Below are 24,857 nucleotides of genomic sequence, written 5' to 3' on the forward strand. Positions count from 1 at the left end.
ATTAATTAGACAAAATACAAATAGTCAAGATTGTCCATAAAAAAAAAAAGCACATTTAATACAAATAAAAGATATACACTACTGGGCCAGATTGTGTAGCACCACTTCGACTTCAACAATGCGTGCCTCAATATCAGTCGCTCGAGACATAAGCTTCAACTTAGTTTCTGCAAGGGTGACCTGGATTGCATCAATGATCTCTTATATTTGTGCGCGCATCTCTGCACTGTGAGATGCACCCTATGTAGATGCCTCACCAGATACGCCCTGTGCACCTCCTTGAGTGTCGACCTCCTCTATAGTAGGAGCACGAATACGAAATCTAGAGTGTCCGGTGCTACGAGACTAGGTCTTCGAGTTGATCAAGCCAATTGGCTCCTGAACACGCTCAAACTCATTTGGCCTAACTCCTTTCGCTACAAGCAATCATGTGAGCATGACTCCTAATGAAAATATATTTTTTATAAATTTTTTTTGATAAGTATAAGTATTATATATATCAAAAGGAGTAACAAAGTACACTGAATAAAATAAAACTCTACATATCGTAATATAGGTGACCTTTAATCGAATCCTAGCAAATATGAATGTCACTAGGTCGATAGGCACCCCACGAGCGACCCGTAACAAAAATTGTGTCCAGTTCATGCTCACCTCAGTCTTGTGTAGTCAAGGATCGATGTTGGCTATTATAATGTTCATTATCCTTGAAAAAACTAGATAAGTCCACATGTTTGATGTTCTTGCTCCCATCATAGGAAGGAGCATCTGAACCCACAACCAACTGACGAACCTCATGATCAACGAGGCCATCGATCTTATCAGGCATCACGGTATCCTCCTCCTCTGCAATCTCCCCATCGCCTGCAAGTGTAGACTTTCTAGGCACCACGTTAGGATATGCAGTGGGTAGTCGAGGGATACCTAGAAAATCAGCAACTGCATCAACTGAATATCGTATTAAGAAGCCTCGGACGGAGAAAGTGTATGCGTCATCCTCCTGGCCAGCACAATCAAGTTCTCTATAGAATTCAAATTCAATATTGATGTAGGAAACTATATTGTCCGTCCTTTCGTCCTTCTGATTAATGATCGATGTCCAACCATGATCGAGAAAAACAAATGCGAGAGAATGTCTCTCCCGTAGAAGATCCCTAAAATCATCTATCTTCACCTGTCTCTCCAACAAAATAGTCCTCTCTCAAACTTTTTCGATAGATGATTGCCCTGATGCAACCCGCTTCTTTTCCCAAAACGCAATTGGAATGACGCTAAATTTATGGTATAAAATTAATGACAATGATTACAAAATGCCATAATTATAATTAGATCAAGGTAATTATATCTATAAAAAAAAATTAAAATAAAAATGTACCGTTCAAATACTTAACAACACGTTCCAATGATGTTATAGTGCGTTTGACCGGTAATAAATATACGTTCAAACGCTCATAGATTTCCATTCGAACCATCTAATTGTGGTTCGAACGATAACCAATTCTATGTTGTTCGCAAGTCAACGACACATTCGAATTGAGATTTCTAGTTCAAAATCGACAATGGCTGAGTTGACTCAGCCATTACCAAAACCGTAAATAATCGGTTTAGAATAGTCTTTTTTCCTCCCACAACAATAATGAGAGGCTGGGATGACCATAGAGTCATCTCGTCTTCCATTTCCAACCAACTACAAGATTGAAATTGGGTTTTTTTTTAAACCTCATTTTTAACCCATTTAAAACATGTTTTAGGAGAAATTAATTGGTAAAATCGGTTGGGAGAGGACATACCTATTGCAGGTTGGAAAGTGGTGGTGGACGGTGGCTTCGTTGGCAACGTTTGGCAGCTCGTGGCACTGGAGCAAAGGAGTGGGAGAAAGGGTTTTGCATTCTAATGGCGCTGAGTCTAGACACGATGCCAAGTATTTATTTTTTCCTGTTCGAACGGCTAGTAATGACGTTTGAACTCATTCTAAAAATATTTTATCCGTTCAAACGCTTACGAATACCGTTTCAACGTGAAAAAAATATTGCGTTGATTATTATTATATTTGTTATATAATATAGTATATATAATTATGGAAAATTCTATAAACCACACTTTCATCCCACTAAGTATGATGTGACGTATTTATCATCATTAAATAATCATTTATTACATTTTTTTATCATCTAATAGTGATAAACGTCACATCATATTTAGTGGGATGAAAGTGAGATGATAGTATGATGTATAAAATTTTCTATAATACTTATACACCACACTCTATACTTATACTACTTATATATAATACTTATACTACTTATATAATACTTATACTTAATTATTATATACTTATATTTATACTAATACTTAGATGAAACACGGCTGTATATAGAAAAAGGTACGTTGTGTATATATTTGAGACTCTTGGCCATGCATTCGTTGACAGCCCAGCCGGGTGAAGTTCAAACTTGATAAGATGATCTTGTTAAAATCACAGCCGTCAACAAATTGCCATTTACTCTGTATTGAGTCTCGGAGGAAGTGCCCGCCTCCACCCACCTGGTTTTTAAAGAGCTAGTAGACATCCAAACTCCAGCTCAGGCTTTACACATTATCTCTCCTTCTCTCTTGCCGGAATGAACTCCTCTTCTGAACCACACGACTTCCCGGCCACATTTTTTCCAAGAACCTGACACAAACCTTCTTTCGCCACTCAATTATATATACAACTAGTTCTTTATGTATATATATTGACAGATCTTCCTCCAAGAAAGAGAGAGAGAGGAAAAAAAACCTGGTCGCCCTGAAAGCTTCGCTGAGAACGACAGAGACTACAGCATCACGGCCATCCATCACAGGCTCACAGCTGCTCTCCCTCCCTCTCTCTCTTTCTCTCTCTCTGAGTATGGAATCTCGTACCTTTATTGATTTCTTTAATCTATAATTTCCACTTCTCTCTTTTTATGAAAACAAAAGCTATCTTATTTTTTCAAATGCACGCCTTTAATCTGCATGCCAACTCTAGCACTCCTCGTTTAAAGTACCTTTCTGAAAGTCTAGCTTTGAGCATGTTTCTGGATAGCTGCAAGGAAATCGATATATACATATATTTGCAATTAATCGAAAGTCCACAAGTTTTTTCATGTACGCTAGCAGCTAATTCCTTTATACATTTTATGTTTGTTAAAATTAAGCTTTATAGATGATGTATATAGAACATATCTTTAACAAAACTCATCACTTTATATTAAACAAGAAATGGGTACTGATTATTTAATATTAGAAGGTTGCAGTTCCCAAAAATACCCGAGTTCCAATATGCTTTATACTCAATACAGCTGGTTGCATCCTGATATACTAGAACTAGTGTGGTCTTCCTCCGCTTCATGTTTTTGTTCATTGTAGCTTCGCACCAAGGATTTCCAAGCCCATTCTTTTGAGATACTTTGCTCTCGAAATAATCTCATGCATCAGATGAAGTACTAGTTTCCAGGTCCGTTAAATTTGTAGGTTCGTATGCATTATTTCTTGGCGTTTTCTTTACTTCCCAAAGCTACCCTAATGATCTCTTGTTTATACCCTTAGAACGTGCTTTCTGTTTCTCAAAAGCTGGGGTACTCTTGGCGTTGCGCTGTTTTCTTTCCGTTAATTTGGAACCAATATACGATGTTTGAATCTTTCTGGGCCGGGGGAATTAATTAGAAGGTCTCTAAAAAACTCAACATCAGCAGTTGTCTTTTAAGTACCAACAGATCTTCCAGATCTTCTTCATAAATCTCGTACACTATATTTTTGGTATTTTAGACCTTTGTCAGGTAAAATATACGCACAAAACCACCCTAATCAGTAGCAAGTCAAATCTCTAAGACTTGTCACGCTAATGCCATACCGTTTTAGCTTCATATCCTCCAGTTTCTGACTCTTTCAGCCGCGATGCAGTCTAAAGATTTGACCTGTTCAGCACTCAGTAGCCGCAGTAGTTCTTAATATCTTATGCACATCTGGTAGCCTTCTTTTTCTTTCTTTTCATATAATATATACATATTTCCGCTGTTGTGTGCAGAGTCGGAAGTCGGTGAGGCGGAGTTCCAGTCTCTTGGAGGCAGATAGGGACATTAAAATTGCAATAAGATGGCGTAAAGCAAAAGGTCTGTGCATAACTCTAGTCGGCGTTTCTCAGACATTTTTTTTTGTGCATTAAATTCTCTCTCTTTCCCTCATGATTGCCATGGTTGTCGGTTCTCGGGGTTTAAATGTTTGGCGTTTGGTTTTCAACCTTAGATCTTTTGCCGATCAGAGGATCATAATGAATTATTGGTGCTTGTCATTACATGTGACTGATAGTAACATGGAGACAGAATCGTGCGAGTCGCGTGGAATGAGGATATATTGGTATGACATGGGATATATAATCCTATATAAGAATTACGATCCATGGGTATATATATATTAATTATAATAAGATGAGGGTTAGTTCATATTTTTATAAATAATTATTATAAAATTTAAATATTATTTTAGAGTGGTAGTTTCACTGGACTTTCCAGTACGTACTTTCCATCATTTTAGATCAAATTCCCCTCACCAAAACTAACATTGTGGATGTCGTTGTTCACGATAGACCGAAAACTTCTAACTATTTGAGACGAAGGAAAACTACAAAACATCCTTATTATCATTCACTACAAAGTGTTTTTACGGCTGGCAGTGCTTTGCGATTCCTTCCCAGTTTCCTTCTTGTCTACTACTCACTGGAACTTTGATCTGGATAGCTAGCTGCATGCCTGATTTGGACAGAAATGTACGAACTGGGTAATGCAGAAAATTTGTATTATATATATGGGTCCATTGACACCTTCACCTATGTTTGTTTTGCATTGCAATATATGTATGTATCGTACGTAAAAGAAAAAGAAAATCCCAATACAACCAAAAATCCAAGCAGTTGCAACAAAGAGAGAGAAATTAACAACATACGTCTACATACATACATACATATATACATACATATATATATATATATATATATATAGATATGGGCTGACTGATCCAGACCGACTTGAGCGACAACTTTTTTGTAGAACTGTATATATTCTTTTTGAGCGACAACTTTTCGTTTATTGATCAGTCACTTAACAAAACATATTCAATGTAATTTATAAGTTAAATGCATTCTACACGATTAGGTTTAGAACTTATATTCTTCAATTTGCACGCTATGGAAACCGATCGAGCAGTACTAATTGCTGCAATAATCACGGTCATGATTAGCATCTCTTCCAAAACCTTGATGCCATCCTGGCACCGACGAAAGCCCATCTTGTCCAAACTAGAGTGCTTTTATCGTAGGTTAAAAAGGTTGAGATTAGTCTGATTATTTAGTTTCAAAAAAAGAAAAATGAAACCATTTTTCTCTTCCACTTCTTTTCGAGCTGGGTTGGAACTTTCACGCGGGCCTAGGAACACCGAATAGGACAAGTCATGTGATTATTCTTCATGTCTCGTAATAATCCCATGGGTATGATTGTTAATATCTTCATACTAATCTTCTAAGCCATAAGTTTTCCCTGACAAAAAGGATACCAGAATTTCACCCTTTGGTACAGAGACTGATCTCTTTATCCTCTAGAGCGAGTTCATGGATCATGCCAGGTGAAAAGGAGAACAAGGAAAACAACTACACAGAGTGAAAATGCATGCTAGCTGCAGGGTCATTTAACACTGGTCTGTTAATTGGGTCCTTCAAGGCTCTGATTTCCTTATTTCTAGTCTATTTGTCTTGGTACTTTCTCTGTACCGTCACTGTAGCTTGGCTTTGGGACGAGTTAAAGCTCCCTTGTGTCCGCTGAAAAGGAATTTATATGTCATTTACAACTTGTCCTGCAAATAACTTGGAGTGATCCAACTATTCCCGTACGCGGGACCACTTTCTCAATTGGTTTAGTTGATCATCTGATTAACCAACAATGTAAACATACACACAAACACTGTTAGCTCTGAAAATAGAGTTCATTCCACCTGCCTTCCCCTTTATAGAAGACATTCTTTTTTCTTCTTCTATATATATAATTTGTTTTTGTTGGACCATTTGAATCTTTGTGGCGTGGACTCTTTTGCATGTTTGCACGTCTCTTTAGGCCATCTTTTATCAGAGAATATACAGCTCTGGGCAAGAAAACACTGCCGAGATATGATGCTAATCCTGTTCTTTTTTTGCTGCTTTTCAAGCTTGTTGCAGCCGTTACAAAGCTTCTTGTCTTTCATGCTCGTGCATTTTCTTTGCCTTTTCTTTTTATAACAACCCCAAAGGCTCCTAGTTCCTCAATGAAAAGGGAAATTGGTTACGCCTTAACTCTTGGAGTTTTCATTTTGTCAAATCCCTTCACTTTTTGGTGTAGCCCCCCTCCCCCCCTTTTCTCTCCCTTTTTTCTCCCGCGGAAAATATAGTGCTGCAGCCTGCAAGTGCTTTAAGAATCCGGCTTCCTTGATCATTTTAGTACACGTTGTTCATTGAAGGTTCTCTTTGTCGAAAGGAGTGGTCCATGCAAATGAAAGACCCTCTGGAGAACACTGTGATATCGGAGAACACTCTGATATTCAGGAAACCACTACAGAACTCTATGAATCAGAAGACATCAACCCAGATGGTGCACAAAAATGAAGATTTCTTGGAACATAAAAAGAAGATCATGGCAAGGAGGAAGGGAAGGAGAAGAGGTAGATTACCGAAAGTCGAGAGGTTCCAAGAATCACAGCTTGATTTAGATGTGGGGTCCCTTGCTTCATGCAAAAACCTTATGTTACACCGCAGGCCTGGATTTGGCCAGCTGGGAACAAAGTGTTTAGTTAAAGCCAATCACTTCCTTGCAGAGATACCAGGGTCAGATATATGTCAATATACTGTAAGTTTTGCTTAAATTGAAGAGCTGAAATATTGAAAATGACCTCCAGATTTTGTGTTGCATATTGTCACTCCTTTTATATTTGCGGGATGCAGGTTAAAATAAAGCCTGAGATTACTTCTTCGAAATTGAACAGAGCCATCATGACACAGTTGGTGAAACTTTATAGAGAGACTGACTTAGGGATGAGGCTTCCTGTTTATGATGGAGGAAGAAATCTTTACACGGCCGGATTGCTACCTTTTGCCTCAAAAGACTTTACCATAGTATTGAACGATGATTACAAGGGGACAGGCAATGGAAGGTTACTTATTATTGCTCTTAACTGAATGATTTTCTGCTTGAATAATATTAAATTGAAGATTTGATCAAGTTTAGCTAATCATATCAGGGAACAACAGTTTAAGGTGACAGTCAGTTTTGTAGCACTAGCCAGTATGCACCAATTGCGTGAGCTTCTTGCAGGGAAATCAGTTGATACCCCTCAAGAGGCGCTTACCATTATTGATATTGTCTTGCGGCAACTGCCAGGCCAAAGGTGCATGCATTTCTGTTGTTCTATTTCTTTGGATTTGTCGATTTTGTTTTTCTATTAATGCTAGCGGATTTCTACTTGTTAGACTTATTCGTGGGTGAGTTCAGGTATATATCAGTTGGAAGGTTTCTATATTCTCCTGATATTAAGAAACCGCAGCAGCTTGGTGGTGGCTTAGAATCATGGAGAGGTTTCTACCAGAGTATTAGACCTACTCAGATGGGACTATCCCTGAATATTGGTGAGAGTTCTTCGATTGTTATTCTATTTTTCAAAATGCTTTTATACATGGAATTTTCCCCACAAAAAAAAAAAGAAAAAAAACAAAACAAAACAAAACAAAAGAATAGCATTCTGTAATCTTTTCCGTTTGCTGCTTGTCAATCAGACATGTCATCTGCTGCATTCATTGAGCCACTCCCAGTCATTGATTTTGTTGCTCAGATTTTGGATAAAGATGTGTTTTCAAGGCCCTTTTCAGATGCAGATCGTGTAAAGGTATTGACCTCTCTGGTGTGGAAATCAAGTTCTGATCCCAATTTCATACCTTATTGTACATGTCTAGCCAACTAAAAAGACAATGTAATTGTTTGGTGATGTGCTTCGCGCTTTATCATCAATCTAAACAACCAATCAATCATGGTCTTAGAACTTTCAAATGCCATATCAAAGCAAGAGTAAGTGCTGCATCCCGATATTCAGCCACTAATTCTATCCTATGATCATTACCCACGGAGCTATCCCTAGCACTTAAAATTGAACATTTTTGTGAGATCAGTACCAGCTTAGTGACTATACACACTTATCATTATAAGGTATCTGCTAAACTAACACCTTTTATAATTTGTCTTTTAGGGTAATTTTTATGATCCTGAGGGTTAAAGGTTTAACTAAATTAGTATCCAACAGCTTTTAGATCAATGGTTAGGTCTTTAACAATTGATAGACCACATCATGGGTTCAAGTCATGGAAGGGGTGACCTATAGGCTGAATTAAAATGTCTTGGTACTTTGTATGGGCATAATGTTAAGTCATTGAATACTGATAGATGAGTGAAACTGCCCAAAGGGAAAGGGCTACTACTGGATCAGTGTCAATAGAGTGAGCCGCCGTGGACGTCGGATTCTGAAACGTGATGGAATGTTATGATCTTGAGGGTTAAAAGTTTAACTAAATTAATATCCAACAGTCCTAAAGCTTTTGAATCAACAGTGGGGTCTTTAACAATAATCCTTATATTATTCTGGGTTTTCAAGTTTGAGTGATGATAAATCTCGAACTAGTCCTTCCTGGTCATTGTGTCATGTTGATTTTACATTTGAATGATTTGGAAAACATGGCTCCAAATGTACTACAGAGCACAGTAAAATTGACATGTTGGGGTTTTGATCTGTAGAGCACAGAAACAATGACATCTTTTTTGTTTGTGTCAATCATAAAGCACATCTAGTCATGATTTTAGATACAGTATTTTTGCAAAAAGAGAGAAAATAAGAAACAGAAACTATATGTAAATATAATTTGAAAAGGTTACTTAATCAATACTTACATATTTAAAAAAGGGTAAAAGGGTTACTTTGGAATCATTGATGTGCAGGTCAAGAAAGCCCTTAGAGGGGTCAAAGTTGAAGTTACACACAGAGGAAATGTTAGAAGGAAATATCGAATTTCAGGGTTGTCATCACAGCCTACACGGGAGCTAATGTAATTATTTTGTGTTATTTGTTGTAATAGCATTCCATTGTACATGAACACTTACTGTATTTTTTTGGAAATCAGTTTCCCAGTAGATGAGCAAAGGAACATGAAATCTGTTGTTGAGTACTTTCAAGAGATGTATGGATATGTCATTCGGTATCCCCACCTACCTTGTCTTCATGTGGGAAACCAGAAGAAGGTGAAGTACTTGCCAATGGAGGTAGGCTCTGCTCAATATTTCTAACATTTTTTTAAATATAACAGCCTATTTTTTTGAGTTAATTACTAAAATAATTATTGGTTTTACTTTTGAACAGATTGATCCCTGTATTTTGACTTTAGAACTCTTGCTCCATGTGATATGCCACATGTAAAAAGAAACTAAAATGGTGGAAACTTGAAAATATTATAATCAAACCAGAACAAATTAAAAATCCAAAACATAAAAAATAAAACTCCCAAGGATAAAAACATTACTATAACATAAAAGTTAACAACACCGCAACCATGTAGGTCACCTCCATGGGTGGCCAAATCGAGAGGGCCACCAAGCGGTGGTCAATTTGGCCGCCCAATGCGCCACCTTGCGATATTTGTGCTGGTCAAATTATCGTGTTTGTTTTTTCAAAAGAAAAATTTAGTTCTTGCTTATCTAATTTTTTGTATTTGTATTTTTTTTTTTTCATTTTTTAATTGTTTGGCTCTTAAATGATTTTATTTTTCAAACAATCATCGATACCATCAGAAGGCTTACAGAGAGACTTAATTGATCAAAATTGGAAGTATAGAACAAAAAAAATAAACATAAGATATGGGATCAATCTATCTTAAAGACAAACCAATTAAAATATTTTAGTATTTAGAGGTTTTATTTAATCCATTTCTTATGAATCTTTTAATAGGCATGCAAGATAGTTAGCGGGCAGAGATACACGAAAGGTCTGAATGAGAAACAGATTACTTCTCTGCTAAAAGTTTCATGCCAAAGACCCCAGGAACAAGAAATGGACATCTTACAGGTTACATCTCCAATTCTTTGGATTTCTGGGAACTTTTAAAAAAAAAAATCTGCTAGAATGGTACGAATTCAAAATTCTAGTTTTTTGTTGGTATGATGTTCCGCTTTTCTACTCATAAATTCATAATGCATTTAAGGTGAAAGAAAATATCGGCTTTTGCAAGTAATGATGAGAGCATCAATGGTATGGTTGTCGTAGGGTTTGAATTTTTATGCCAAATTCTGACACTTCTCTGTTGTCTTTCCAGACAGTTCACCAAAATGAGTATGATCAGGATCCCTATGCAAAGGAGTTTGGCATCATTATAGACAGCAAGCTTGCATCTGTTGAGGCTCGGGTTCTTCCAGCTCCATGGGTAATGCTCAAAGGGACTTTACTACTTCATATGACATTCAACCTCGTTCTGCCAATAACTTGTTCATTGTGTCCTTTTTCTGTTCTTAATATAGCTCAAGTATAATGATAGTGGAAAGGAAACAGAATACTTGCCTCAAGTTGGTCAATGGAATATGATGAACAAGGTTAGTTATTGTCTACTTGGAGAAACTTAGAAAATTTAACAGCAAACTGATAGAAGTTTTGTTTATTCAGAAAGTCGTAAATGGAAGCACCATCAGATATTGGGCTTGTATCAACTTCTCACGAACTGTCCAAGAGAGCACTGCTCGTGGTTTTTGTCAACAGTTGGTTCGAATGTGCAAAATCTCTGGCATGGTATACTTTTCCTATACAGTAATACTTGACAGTGGTAGCACTTTAATTAGAAATGAATGATTTTTCTTTGGAAAAAAAGGGCATTGTGCTTCTTTGCGTGAAGCCTGGTTCTGTTTGTGGCGGTTTTTTTACCCGTTTTGGCTCTTGAACCAACCCGACCAGCTGATTAGGGTTTGTTATAAATTGTATTATTCTCTTGTATGGCTGCCGCACTGCACCTTTGATTATCATCTGAAATAAAATCATCTGCAAATCCGTGGACGTAGGCATGTTGCCGAATCACGTAAATGTTGTATCATTTGTGATTGATTCTGTTTTTATTTTTCTCTATATCTTATCATTCCTAACAGACCACAATTCTATTCCAATGATTGTAATGTTGCTCAAAACGTTCCAAATCATGTCTTGTATTTATAATCTGTTGTTTTAACATTTGATCTCAGGAATTTAACATGGACCCTGTCATTCCTATATATTCAGCCAGACCAGATCAGGTAAAGAAGGCCTTGAAATACGTTTATTGTGCCGCTACAAGCAAGCTTGAAGGAAAAGAGTTGGAGTTGCTTATCGCCATTCTTCCGGACAACAATGGTTCTTTGTATGGTATGCAGTTAGCTTTTGCTACTAGAGATTTGTGGGTATCACATTACGTAACCTGGGACCTTCCAAGTTTATGGTTACTGCAAACATTATGTTATGAGATGTCTTGCATCATTAGGCTTTTCATGTTAAGTGAAGTCTAATAAGTCTGTTTCATTTCTCATGCTTGGGAATTTATTGCAACCACAAGGATTTTATGTTGTGAGAATGTACTCGGGAGAATGGGTTATAATGTACAATCATAAAAAATCTATTTAATTTCTCATGCTTAGGAATTTAAACTATGTCTGGTAACATGTAAACCTTTTTTTTTACAAGGCCTTCAACTTCTAAGTTTTCATGAAACTCAAGTTTTTCCAAAGTTATCGTGCGTGACTCTGTATGACTTTATATGTGTTCCACTCTGGCTGAAGGGTGCATCCTCTGTTTATAGGTGAACTGAAACGAATCTGCGAAACAGAGCTAGGGTTGATTTCGCAGTGCTGCCTTACAAAACATGTCTTCAAGAGTAGCAGACAGTACCTGGCAAATCTCTCTCTTAAAATCAATGTCAAGGTCTGTCATAATTGATCATGGTTCAACAGAGCTTATTGCATAGTCAATATGTCTTTTAATTTGACTCTCTGAAACCCAGATTAAGTGATTTATTTTTTTCATTTGAACTTTTTAGATGGGAGGAAGGAATACAGTGCTTCTAGATGCTTTACATTGGAGGATTCCTTTAGTTAGCGACATTCCAACAATCATTTTTGGAGCTGATGTTACTCATCCAGAAAATGGAGAAGATTCTTATCCATCTATAGCTGCCGTAATCATTTTACACCTCTATTACTTGAAAGGTTATGGTTGTCTCCAAATTTGAGCATGATGACTATTGTCATACAGGTTGTGGCCTCCCAAGATTGGCCAGAAGTTACAAAGTATGCAGGTTTGGTATGTGCACAGCCTCATCGAGAAGAACTTATTCAAGACCTATTCAAAACCTGGAAAGATCCTCAACTTGGTACGGTTACTGGAGGCATGATCAGGTAAACTGTTAAGAACTCTTTAGCACTGCACTAGACTCAGGTGGTCATATGTTATGTGTACATCATTCTTAGTGTTCTATAGTTATCAAACTACATTTTTCCTTAAGAGACTACCCAAGACCCAAACCTGTCCCCTCCATTGTCCATCTCAATCTCAAGGAGATCACTAAATTTCCTACAATACAGAGGAGGCAGGCGATCCCTTCTACGAGACAGAATTGTAAAAGATGGAACAGCAGGAGAATTCTAGAGCTCTTTGACTTGGCCGTTGAAAAAATTGATTTTTCAGCTATGATGATTGTCAAATTGAAAAACAACACACTTTGCAATACTGTTAAGGGAATGACAAGCTCTCTTTTTTGGTAAACAAGAAAATGTCAGGTTGACCGCATTGTTAGCTACTTTTGAATCTTCTTATTGCTAGTACTTCTTCATTTTTCACATTTTGTCTTGTACTTCTTTGCAACACATCTGGTGAAAAGTGTTTGGATAACTAAACAATATTAGAGAAAATGTAAAGAAAATGGTCAGATTCAAAGTTGACCTAGCCTCCAATAGAAGAGAGGTTGAGAGCAAAATAGAAAACAATTGTATTCAGATTCTGGATGCCATTACTAGTCCCTCATTCTACTACAGATACTACTTTAACAACCAACGGGCCAAACCCCAGCACCTAAAACAACAATTATAACAAAAGGCCGAAAAGCTAAATAGACGACAAGTAAATGAGCCATGGCCCTACTTCAACAAAAATCATACAAATAAAAGAGATAATTACTTTGGCCCATAGGCTAAGCCCAACTACTAAACTCCTATAATCCAACCCAAGCCCACTAGGAATTTGGCCCCTATTGTCACAGTCACAGACGTGTGACATTCTTCATTGGTGCATGAGGTTACTTGATGATGTATATATGGTGTCCTATCTTCAAATTGCGCCATAGTTATCAACAACCGTGTTTGTTTCCTTTACACACCCACCGGGTCATCAACTTTGAAACAAGATACAATGAACCAAGTAATCTAAATGTATTCTCACTACTTATTTGGAGACAATGACATATTCTAAACAAGCATGAGTTAAATATCTAGTCTAAATGCATCCCAAGTGAAACACAGAGACTATTCATCTTCAATCATAGCCATCTAAGCCACCACTTAGCACTACATCATAAGAGCTGACTCGCGTAAAATAACATTTTTCCATTTGTTGTTGTATTTACTGATCAGAAATCATGCGTTTTAAAAGTTCGATATTCCATGCTACTGCAGAGAGCTTCTACTTTCTTTTAAGAATGCTACTGGACAGAAACCATTGAGGATCATATTTTACAGGTGCTCTGATCTAATTATCTATTTAGAGTTCCCCTTAAACTTGTACCTTATTTAGGTGTTAGAAAAAGAGTTGTTCCTAAAAAAAACGAACTGTTGAACTGGCAGTTGGATCCAAGAAATATCTAAGGTTTTGCTTTTGTAAAATGTGTAGGGATGGTATCAGCGAGGGACAGTTCTACCAAGTCTTACTATATGAACTTGATGCCATTCGTAAGGTTAATGAAGATCCGTTATCCTTGTTTTCGTTAATTATGCTCTTCCTGTGCTTACATTCTGACCATGCATGTCTAGGCTTGTGCATCATTAGAACCTGGTTACCAACCTCCGGTAACATTTATTGTGGTTCAAAAGCGGCACCACACTAGACTTCTTGCAAGTAATCACAACGATAGAAGCAGCACCGACATGAGTGGAAATATCTTACCCGGTAATATATTCTCTGTTTCTGGTAACTGCTAGGATTTGTGCTAGTGATTTGATTGAATGAAAATAACTATCCAACATGGAGGAGCTAGCCTACTCTTTAAGTTTTGCCCTTGAAAAGTATGCATAACTAAGTGATCCCATGCCAGCCAGATTCTGCAGACGAGTTTGCTAGCTCTTTCCTGAGGTCATGCAGCTGTCATTCCTTACTCATAAACGGAGTTTTTATTGGTTTGAATTTCATATGTAGGTACTGTGGTGGATTCAAAAATCTGCCATCCAACTGAGTTCGACTTTTATTTATGTAGTCATGCTGGAATCCAGGTACTGTATCTGAACATACCACCGAATAAAACAACTTTTGATAATTAGCCCTTATGGTAGATAACGGTTGCCCAGAACGTCAAACTTATGTTTATACTGGAAATGGCATTTTACAGGGAACTAGTCGACCTGCTCATTATCATGTTCTCTGGGATGAGAACAATTTTACTGCAGATGAAATCCAATCTCTGACCAACAACCTGTGCTATACGTAAGAAATTCGATTCCCTTGTTGCTTGATCCACAGCATAAGCCTAGTGAATTCACAAGTTTATTAATTTGGTTGCAGGTATGCTCGATGCACTCGATCTGTTTCTATAGGTAAATATCTTACTCATTTTTTTGTTTTTTTGCAAATATGCATGCTTTATTATGGCACACTGCATTGGCACCTACTCTGCAATTGATGGGCATAATTACTTTGATTACACAATTATAGTGAAAGTAATCCATAAAAAAAGTCTTGAAACAAACCAAACAGAAATATTTCTTTGGTTAGATTTTCCTATTGGGCATGAATCTTGTTTGGCTGATGTCTATCACAACTCAAAAGGTAATAATGCACACATTCACAACCATACTCAGTTACATATCATTTCTTCTGGATTCAGTGCCTCCTGCATATTATGCACATCTGGCAGCCTACAGAGCTCGATTCTACATGGAACCTGAGGTGCATGATCATTCTAAAACACGTTCCCCACAGAAAACAAATGGGTCATTTGTCCGTCCCCTGCCAGCTTTGAAAGACAAGGTGAAGAATGTGATGTTTTACTGCTAGTTGGAGAGACTAGAAAGGTCAATCACCGGAAAACAAACATAAAGAAATTGAATTAAAGGGAAATGCTTGTACATGAATTATTATGTGCTTTGTCTCTGTGTTTATATAAAATTATATATTCTAGAGAAAATGTTGTGCCCTGAAAATTTTGACAATGCATCCAACAAGGCATTTAGCTTACTGAAATCAGCATTGCGTGCATTCGCACGAGTCTCTGTGAATGCAAGCTTATTTGTGGATCTCATAATAGGTGTTGTTTGAATTCGAAGATGAGTTGAGATAGATTGTAAATAGTATGAAGATGGATTGTGAATAGTATTGAAATTTATAAATTAAAATTGATGAATAATAATAAATAATAGTGAGATGAATTAAAATTAATTGAGATGAATTACAAATACAAACCGGACAGTGATGTGTTTGCAGCCCAGTTGTAATTATTAGCTTAATTCAAATAATTACTTTATTTTTTGCACCTATGATAAAATATTATTATTTTGTGTGGAAAACTGGCTCCAGTCATCTACAGCAAAAGGTCTCAATCTTCAACCGTCCAATTGTCAATAAAGTAGGTACCTCGTAGATTGACTAACAGCTTTAGAAAGTTAGAATTGAACCCCCATAAATTTGGCACTCTTTTTTTTTTTTTTTTTAGACATGATAAATTTGGCACTCTTTGACCATATGCTTTCGAAAATTTAGAAATTTTTTTAATATGTTGAATAAAAAGTGAACACTCTTAATTTTCTCTTATTCCTTACCCATCCATCATTCTAAAAAATCATTGGTCATTTAAGATTGCGTTTGGATAGAAAGATATTTTCAAATATTCTGTGAATAGCAGTGAAAAAATAATAATAAAATATTAAATAATAGTAAAAAATAATAATAAAATAATGAATAGTAATAAAGTATTTTGAAAATATCCGAAATATTCTTAGGCCTTAGTATGAAGGAAAAAAAAAAATAGTGTGTGTATTTAATTGTAGTATTGAAAAACATCAAAATGAGATTGTAAATTTCATATATTTGAAAATTTACAAAAAATAAAAAATAAAAAATGAAAGTGTGTTGGTGACGAAGAACAATTCAATTTGAACATGCTCACCCAAAAAGCTCAAAGTCAAATTATTCACTAATGAGTACACCATTATTAATTTTTATTTTTCTAGTCATGTAAGTATGCCCTACACCTTTTTCTCGTTAGGATGGGATGCTCATGATTGGCATCTTAGAAAAACTAACCACCACAACTTTTTTTGAAAATCATAAAAGGAAAAATTATTGATTACTTCTAATATTCTATTCCTTATATGAGTTGTAATTAAAATTGCTTAGATAATCATCATTATCAATTTTAATTGACATGCATTTTGTATACTAATAGGAACACTGGATATCAGGATTTTGTAACAACCCCTTTTCTCTTGTGAAAAGTGAGTTTTATGATTCAAAATGTCACTTTCAATCGTTGCTTAAAACGTTAGTACTTATCATTTATCAATGACCTTAATATATATATATATATATGTAGAGATTAGATCATTAACATTATTATTAAAAATACTGTTTACATGGCATAATTTAATTTAAAAAATAAATTTTATAATTTAAATATTAAAAACGTAAATGTATGCTTTACACCAGTTTAAAAATAAAATAATTTTATAAAACCCCAATTAATTAAATCAACGACTTTAGCGGCAACATCTATATTCCACTACTATGATCGCAAGGATTAAAAAGAGTTGAAGACAGTTCATTCATTCACAAAATTAAAATTGGTGATTTAGACCTCGTGGACCGTCTCGTAGAACAAACGTTGGACCCACACGTTGATTGTTCAAATCACGTGTCTTTTTCACAGCTTAGAAAAACGAATTTTCGTAATTAAAAAACAAAATAATAATAATAAATTAAAGAAAAGGGAAGAGAGGTCTTTCTCACGTAGGATTGACCCAGCAGAGATGGAGATGGAGATGGAAAAAATAAATAATAAAAATGAAAATATAAAAGGTGACATCGCTGTCGACACGTGGGCGATAAACGAAACGGGAAATTGCCGGGTCACAAGATGATTATTAAAAGCTTAGCTTGCATAGGTGGTCCCCAGTGTATTGTTGGGCGGGCCCACAACACACAAGTTGGTCCGGATGTCCAGAAACGGGATCACGTGCAACAGTCAGGGCGAAAGTGTCGTGGGCCACAGTTTCGGAAGGGGTTTTTTCCTCTCATTTTCCCGTTCCGCGTTTTGGTTCGGTAGTGCCCCACAGCCATAGGTCTTCGTTTTCATGGCCTACACTACTATCCAAGTAGCCATGTGAGATATATTCCTTCTTCCTTTTCTTTTCTTTTTTTTTTTTTTCCTTCTAATTTGAAGATATTTCTCGATTTCTATATGAATTATTTAATTAACTTTTTAAAACTTTCCAATTACTAGAAATTTTGTTCTAAATATTATATTTTTTTTTTCATTTTTTAGTTACATCTATTATGCATTTTAAGTGAACAATATTAAAATATATTATATCAATAAAAGAAGAATTTGGTATAATACGTTAGATCATAAAATCTAATTTATGTTTCATTTCGTAAATTTCCTTCACGTAAGATTTTTTGAGATTCAGTAATTTTTTGGTGAAAAATATGGCAGAAAATAATAAAATTTAAGACAATAAGAGAAGATTGACACATTTATAAAGAGGGACCTCAACGATCTAGAAAAAAAAGAAATTGATCTGTGATTTGGGGCCGGGGGGGGGGGGGGGGGGGGGGGGGTTGGTGGTGGTAGTGGTGTGGCGTGGCGTGGAGTGAGACCCACAAAGAGAAGAGAGAAGAAAGGGATGTGAGGTGACAGGCAGAGTTGGGAGGATGGAGTCGACAGGTTTCTCATGTGACCCAACTGACTCTGCCTCTTATGCTGATTACTACGTTGGTGGTTGTGGTCTTGGAGTGGAGTCCCCTTTGGTTCAAGTTGGGCACGACCCACATCCTCACATCACATGTCCATCCACATCAACCACACCCAAATGCCTCTCTTCACTTCCTATTCCCTCCAATATGCCACAAATTAATACCCCAAAAAAAAAAATAGTATAAAGTTTGGTATTATGATTATGTAAACCAAATATCTCTTTAAATTCAAACTCTTCTCCGTAAGAGGGTTTATTTGTAGATGTATTTGATGTAGGCCCAAAAGACGGGCAAAAAATATTCACAGAGAGATGCTCCATTTGACTAGGTCCATGGGTCAAATATATCAAGTATATACAAAAATTATTTTAATTTTAAGACGAGTTTTTTAAATCCAATAAAAAAAATATGAGATTTTTTTTTTTCATTTTATAACTCATTTTTAAATCAAAGCTCCTACACTCAATCAAAGTACCGAAAATTGAGATAAAGTTATTGCTCGACGTCGTTAAGATCCTGTTTGGATAGAGAAAGTGTTTTATCTCATTTCATCATTATAATTTTCTCAAATTACCACACAAAATATAATAAACAATTCAACTTTTTCAAATCACATAAGAATAATAATAGTAAAAAATAATATTTAACGATATTTTATTAAACTTTTATCTCATCTTAACTCACTATCCAAACAACACGAAAGCACCTAAATCAAATGACTGAAAGTTCGATCATGAGATGGGAAAATCAAAATCCAAATTAACCACGAGACCATTCCTTGATGTTTGTATTTAAAATAGAATGGCGGGATAATACTTCAACGTTATGTTATGCTGAAGAAGTTATATATGTAATGAGCCAAAGTAATTCTAAAGATCAAATGTCGTCAAACATAAATAAATGTTCTTAGCTTGGACTCAATTTAAGACCTCCAAGGGTACTGTGCACCGCATGCTCTGGTTTACCCGCAGAGAAAAAATTTATATACGAGCCTATTTATCGACACAATTAGCACACGGCTGATATAGAAGTAGTCTTATCTACATGCTAACATAAAAAAAAAAAATATATATATATATATATTAGTGCGAATTAACTAATTTATTTATAAATATTATAATAGAGGTCACATCAACAAGTGGCTTGAAAATTATAAAAAAAAAACTGAAATAAAAATAAAAAGAGATAAAAATGAAATAAAACCCCAGCTTAGCTATAAATTTGGTTGTTGGAGTATCATGATACACCAAAGAGGCATGCAGTAAGCAGGTAGGTGGGGGCCGGTCTCCATCCCAGCAAATGCGAGGGCTAAAATAATTGATCGATGCATGTTTGGTCACATGCAGCAGTCTAAGCTGGAATAGAACAAGGTTAGATGGAACCTTTAAAAAGAAAATCTTCCTTGTTTGGAAATTAATGATTTCAGGTTCCTTGCTGGCCCCTAACCTTAGAGCTATTAATCTCTCTGTTTCTGGTACCTACTATGCTTGCTACAACAATATCGATCATGAAAGAAAGGGCAACAAGTTCATGACATGAGCTTCTCGATCCAAACCACTTCCTGCATGCATGGCATTGACTGCTTAAGCATGTTTTTGTCTATGCTTGCAGATACGTACATGATTTTTTTTTCTTTGAGGGGGCATTAGTCGAGAGCTAGGGGTTTTGACACTCCAACGATGGACATGCCACCCAATAATCCTTAAGGACCGACCATAGGTGTTGCTATGCATTCGGCAAGAAAGTCATTGGCATATATATATGCATGGTATATATGGTTCATTTCTAGAACGTGAATCTTATTATTTCACTCTACTAATTGCGTCTGCCAATGCCATGCACCAGTGTTTTGCTTTGACTTTAAAATCCGGCCATGACCCCATTCTTCTCACCAAATCTTTCTTCGATTCACCTTTAATTATCAAACCTATTCTAATTATCATGAATGTGTATGGAACTAATTTTATCATTTTTAATTACACAAACGATATTGCATTATATTTAACATTTTTTACTTAAATTATGACTGACAATATATCAAACTACTGAGAAGATCACTCAAAATAATATAGGGGAATGTATGAAAGTTGATGTAAAAATTAGGAAAAAAAAAAAAAGAGTAATTAAATTAAATAGCTAGGCATGGCAGTAAATTAAAGAAAAATTAAGGGCACGAAAATTGTAGGGCTAGTGATCAAAACGGGAGAAACTGAACTCAACTCAACTGAACGGAACGGAATTCACAATTTTTCAGCGAGTTTATAGGAGGATTACTGTGAGGATTTACGAAAATCCCAGGTGCAGCAGCAGGTGAGTTTGCATCTGGAAGTGCAAGGGGCGCTTCCCATGCCGAAGCCGCGATGAGAGGCCGGCTATGCCACCCGAGCGTCAAGCACCCTTCTTTTTCCTCCACGCAATACCCCTCTGCCGAGAACAGTGTCAGCAGCATGCTCGCTTGCTTAAACGCATTGGATCCCAGATGTAATGGCCTGAAACCCGCTTGTCCTAGCCTACCCCGCCACTTCGCCAACGGTTCGTGCCTCTCCACCCTAGCCGAGCCCTCGCAGCACACCACGTTGCATATCTCCCTCTGTATGTATATCTCCGCCAGTGCTTTCTCCGGCTGTAGCGTGCAGGCTTCGAGTGAATCGAACATGGTCGAGTAGTAGTATAGTGCATCTGTGAACCGGTCCAAGAACCCGGGCTGATTGTGATTCGCTTCTTGCTCGATCACTGTCATGATCTTCGGGTTCAGGTTCCGGATCCATCCAAGAACCATTTCTATCGGTGAATTCCGTGACGGCTCCGATCCGAGAAGACGGTGGAGCTGCATGATTGAGTTTACGGCCACGGCTTCTTTCGGGTTGACTTGGAGCATCCACGGCTTCACGTCCTCGAGCCGCGAAGCCGCTACGCCCCGGAAAGCGAACCGGACGTTGACGGACCTGGCTAACTCGGAGAGCCGCAACCCTACTTCTCGGAGCGAGTCACGCCCGTCAGGCGAAGGTGGGCCAATGCCGGTCAATCGGAGTAAAGGAGGCCCACCGGGTCGGAGCGCCAGAGCTTGTATCAGAGCCGGCCACTGAAGGCCGTGCATCAGGTTGAAGTCAACGACGTGCACGCAATCGTGACCGTCGAAAGCTTCTAGAATGGCTTGATTCGCCGTGAAGTGTGCGAATTTAAGGTATGGACATGCTTCGTAAAAGTGATGGTACAAAACCTCGTTCTCGTAAGCCGGGTCCAGGGCAACGCCGCCACCAAACCCGACACACTGCGGCGTGAATATCCGGCGGCTCAGGGCATCGATGAAGTAGCCGGCTACTTTCCCTATGCCGCAGCTGGTATTTACACGTGTGAGCAAGCTCTGCATATCTTCGATCAGCGAACCGGCAAATGCAAGGTCGCCACGTTGCACGGATTCCGCACACGTCAGCAACACGTGGACTAGCCTTATCCCGGAATCTTCTTCCATCGCGGTCATGACAGGGAACTGATTATTCAGCTGCTGATGCTGAGGCGCGTCGTGATCCGTCCAAGCATCTTCGGCTAAAACCGTCTGATTGAGACCTGGGCCCACCATGAGCTCGGGAAGCTCCGGAAGATCGGAAGGCAGAGACGCCGTCTGGTTGAGCTCGGAAAGGAGGGAGTCGACCCAGGAGGCGATATCGGAGGGGTTGTAGTGAACAGCGTCGGAAGCGAGCTGGGAAACCTCGGCAGGAGAGTTGACCATGGCCGCGTCGAGGCGTTCGAGGCGCTGGGCGACGTGGCGAAGGTCGGAAGAGCGGACCCTATAACCTGCGCCGGCAAGGAGGCCATCGATCTCGGAGGGTTTGGTGGTGGAGGACACGGAGCTACCGGCGCTGCTAGCAGCGGACGTACCGGAGCTATACAGAGACATAGTCGAGAGACTTGAAGGTAACTTTGGGTTTTGATCAGATACCAGGCGCGATTTTGTGGGTTTGGTCGATCATTCCGAATCTAGAGAGAATTTGAAAGAGAAGAAAGAGTGCGCGCGTGAGTGGGTGTATGATTTTAAGAGTGATGGAGTCACAGAATCAGTGATATCGGTGAAAAGTGATAGGGGAAAGAGAGAGGCAAAAGGAGGATTTTTGATTCAGAGAGAGAGAGAGAGAGAGAGAGAGAGAGAGTGACATGTAAATATGTATAACCCATGAACTGTACCTATCCATTAATTAATTAAATTTTGGGTATTCGCATCGGTAACCTCGTATATATTTTTTTTCTTTTTTCTTTTTTGTTGTATTATTTGGTGCATCTTTTTTATTTTTATATTTATTTATTTTCTGAATAATTATTAAGCTAAGCTCAACTTGTGCTTTATTATATATCTATATATATACTTGAGATGCAGAATATTTTATTGCAGATGAAAGCAAAAGGTTTGGCGATTATAACGATGAACGAGATTTCTCCTAACTGGTTTTTAAATTCAAAACAATAAAATAAAATATTTGGATAAATATAGAAACTTTATTTAATTTTATAATAATAATGAAAGGGACCTAAAGTTAAATCAGCTGACTTTATAGTAGAATGGACGGTGTTTACCACATTTAAAAAGTACTCTCATTAAATTAGTTAAAGGTAAAATATATTTTTTATAAATATAAAATAAATTTAATTTTTAGTTATTTTATTCACATAAGTCTCCATATTGGAATAATTATTTTTTCATTATATGATAATAAAATAATAAAAAATAAATTTAGCTTTGGCTATTTATATTACTAACTACCTCTTAACTCATCTCAACTCATCATTACAACCTTTTCAAATTCTAACACAAAATATAATAAACAATTTAACTTTTTCAAATTCTAAGATAATAATAATATTAAAAAATAATATTCTAACAATATTTTATCATCTCAACTCAACTCAACTCAACTCACTTCAACATCTAAACGCAACCTAAATCTCTACATTATATTATCTATTTATTCATAAGTAATTAATAATTTCAAAAATATTTTATTTTTTTAATTATGAAATTATTTATTTTATCATATTTTACTATTTATAATATTATATATTAATTAGTAATCATATTCTAATTAAATTATGAGTTAAAAATAGAAATTAGAGAGACATTGATGAAGACCTCAAGAGAGAGAAATAAATGATAAAAAATAGATTTAATGAATAAACAGTATCTTTTAAATTTAAAAATTACTGTAGCTATTTAAAATATAACTATTCTAATATGATATATTTTATGTTTTAATAATTAAATTCTCATTAAATTTAACTTTTAACTAATCTAATAAAAATGTTTTAATATAACATAGATGTTCACCTACAACTTAATGAGAGAGAGAGATGGAGGTCCTCTCTATAGTCTACATGCATGCACACGTGTTGTCTGGATACGATGTCGAAGTCTCATTAAACGTCTTGACGTAACACATGTATTTGAGGTCTGGACACAACATCTGAGTAACTGTTTAGGGTCACTAGCCACATGTACTCACAATTTAAACTATAATAGTTTGAGGAAACAAACTCAATAATAATCTTAAATTTTATTATTGACTTATATGAAATCGTTCAAAATAGATTAAGAATATAATATAAATAATAAAATCTACCTCTTTATATTCGTTTAAGTTTTTAAAATAATTTATGATTTTACGTGGTATCAAAATAGAGATTCTGAGTTCGAATATTGACTATACACTCTATCCATTTAATTAAATATTCCACATGTAGAATATACTCATTAATAAAAAGATTTACTCACACGTGAGAGGGAGTGTTAAGAACATAATACAAATAAAAAAATCTATTTCTTTCTATTAGTTTAAACTTTTGAAACAATTAGTAATTTTACAAAATATGTCATATCAGTATTAAATATAATCAAGAATGATAAAATACAAAATGAACAACAACGTTACTCAATAAATCTTGTAACATTTATCGATAGATCAAACATATTATAACCCTAGCTCTTTCTTTAATGGACTATATATCCATGTATATGGAGGTAGACTCATGCATGTTGTGCATATATAATGAATGCATGTTGTTCTAGGTCCCATAGACATTCTATATTAGTATGATGCTTATGGCAGACTTTTGCAGACTGATTGGGGAATCGACCAAAACAATTCTCCTAATTAAAATTTTGAATCGACCTGAAAATGACCATTTGACAGCATTGAAAGCCCCAATTAATTGATTAATGAAAATAAACAAATCAGAATATTCTATATTTATTAGGAGGCTAATACTCATGAAAGTTATTGTATTTATAAGGATAAGAGAATATTACTTGATGCGCGCTCTAAGTGCTCGATTATTCGGCAAACCCTTCAAGTTGGATAGAATACGGCCACCTTTATTTATTTATTTATATACAAATTAATATATTAATTGACATCCATTAACGTGGTAGTACTTTCACTTTATCAAAAATATTAAAATTTCAGAATTTACATGGCTACCCTTCCTTCCTTTGAGACTTTATAAAAACAATGTAATATGTATATCGATTAACATTTAAACTTACAAATAATAAAATTTATGATCAGTTTAAACTTTTGAAGTAAGTGGTAATTTTACATATATAGATCAAA

At 36.3% G+C, this 24,857-nt stretch overlaps 2 protein-coding genes across 6 annotated transcripts; one reads left to right on the forward strand and one right to left on the reverse strand.

The window, feature by feature from the left end:
- Positions 1-2,438: 2,438 nt before the first annotated feature.
- Positions 2,439-15,525, forward strand: LOC121249099 (protein argonaute PNH1-like). Of its 5 annotated transcripts, none has more exons than XM_041147769.1 (25): positions 2,439-2,888; positions 3,391-3,478; positions 4,049-4,133; positions 6,214-6,887; positions 6,983-7,191; positions 7,279-7,425; positions 7,530-7,663; positions 7,811-7,920; positions 9,021-9,127; positions 9,203-9,341; positions 10,024-10,140; positions 10,388-10,495; positions 10,590-10,661; positions 10,732-10,854; positions 11,298-11,457; positions 11,888-12,009; positions 12,125-12,262; positions 12,340-12,482; positions 13,755-13,817; positions 13,969-14,032; positions 14,109-14,244; positions 14,491-14,564; positions 14,681-14,775; positions 14,854-14,885; positions 15,176-15,525. In XM_041147769.1, exons 4-25 carry the CDS (start codon positions 6,528-6,530, stop codon positions 15,343-15,345), a joined length of 2,823 nt encoding a protein of 940 aa, XP_041003703.1. In that variant the 5' UTR covers positions 2,439-2,888; positions 3,391-3,478; positions 4,049-4,133; positions 6,214-6,527; the 3' UTR covers positions 15,346-15,525. The 5 variants fall into 5 exon arrangements, with proteins under 5 accessions (XP_041003703.1, XP_041003704.1, XP_041003700.1 ...); XM_041147770.1 differs by having other exon boundaries at positions 6,502-6,887; XM_041147766.1 differs by lacking the exon at positions 3,391-3,478.
- A 4,856-nt stretch (positions 15,526-20,381) lies between these two features.
- LOC121249102 (DELLA protein SLN1-like) lies at positions 20,382-22,408 on the reverse strand. Its single transcript, XM_041147773.1, has one exon. The coding sequence runs from the start codon at positions 22,154-22,156 to the stop codon at positions 20,474-20,476; it is 1,683 nt and encodes a 560-aa protein (XP_041003707.1). The 5' UTR covers positions 22,157-22,408; the 3' UTR covers positions 20,382-20,473.
- Positions 22,409-24,857: the final 2,449 nt, after the last annotated feature.

The sequence above is a fragment of the Juglans microcarpa x Juglans regia genome, chromosome 2D (assembly GCF_004785595.1).
Source record: "Juglans microcarpa x Juglans regia isolate MS1-56 chromosome 2D, Jm3101_v1.0, whole genome shotgun sequence".
Classification (NCBI taxonomy): domain Eukaryota; kingdom Viridiplantae; phylum Streptophyta; class Magnoliopsida; order Fagales; family Juglandaceae; genus Juglans; species Juglans microcarpa x Juglans regia.

Coding starts and splice junctions, on each gene's coding strand:
- LOC121249099 (XM_041147769.1), top strand. CDS start 6,528: ATGCAAATGAAAGACCCTCTGGAGAACACTGTGATATCGGAGAACACT. Junction 7,664..7,810: donor GGGACTATCCCTGAATATTG/GTGAGAGTTCTT, acceptor CTTGTCAATCAG/ACATGTCATCTGCTGCATTC. Junction 13,818..13,968: donor TTGAGGATCATATTTTACAG/GTGCTCTGATCT, acceptor TAAAATGTGTAG/GGATGGTATCAGCGAGGGAC.
- LOC121249102 (XM_041147773.1), bottom strand. CDS start 22,156: ATGTCTCTGTATAGCTCCGGTACGTCCGCTGCTAGCAGCGCCGGTAGC.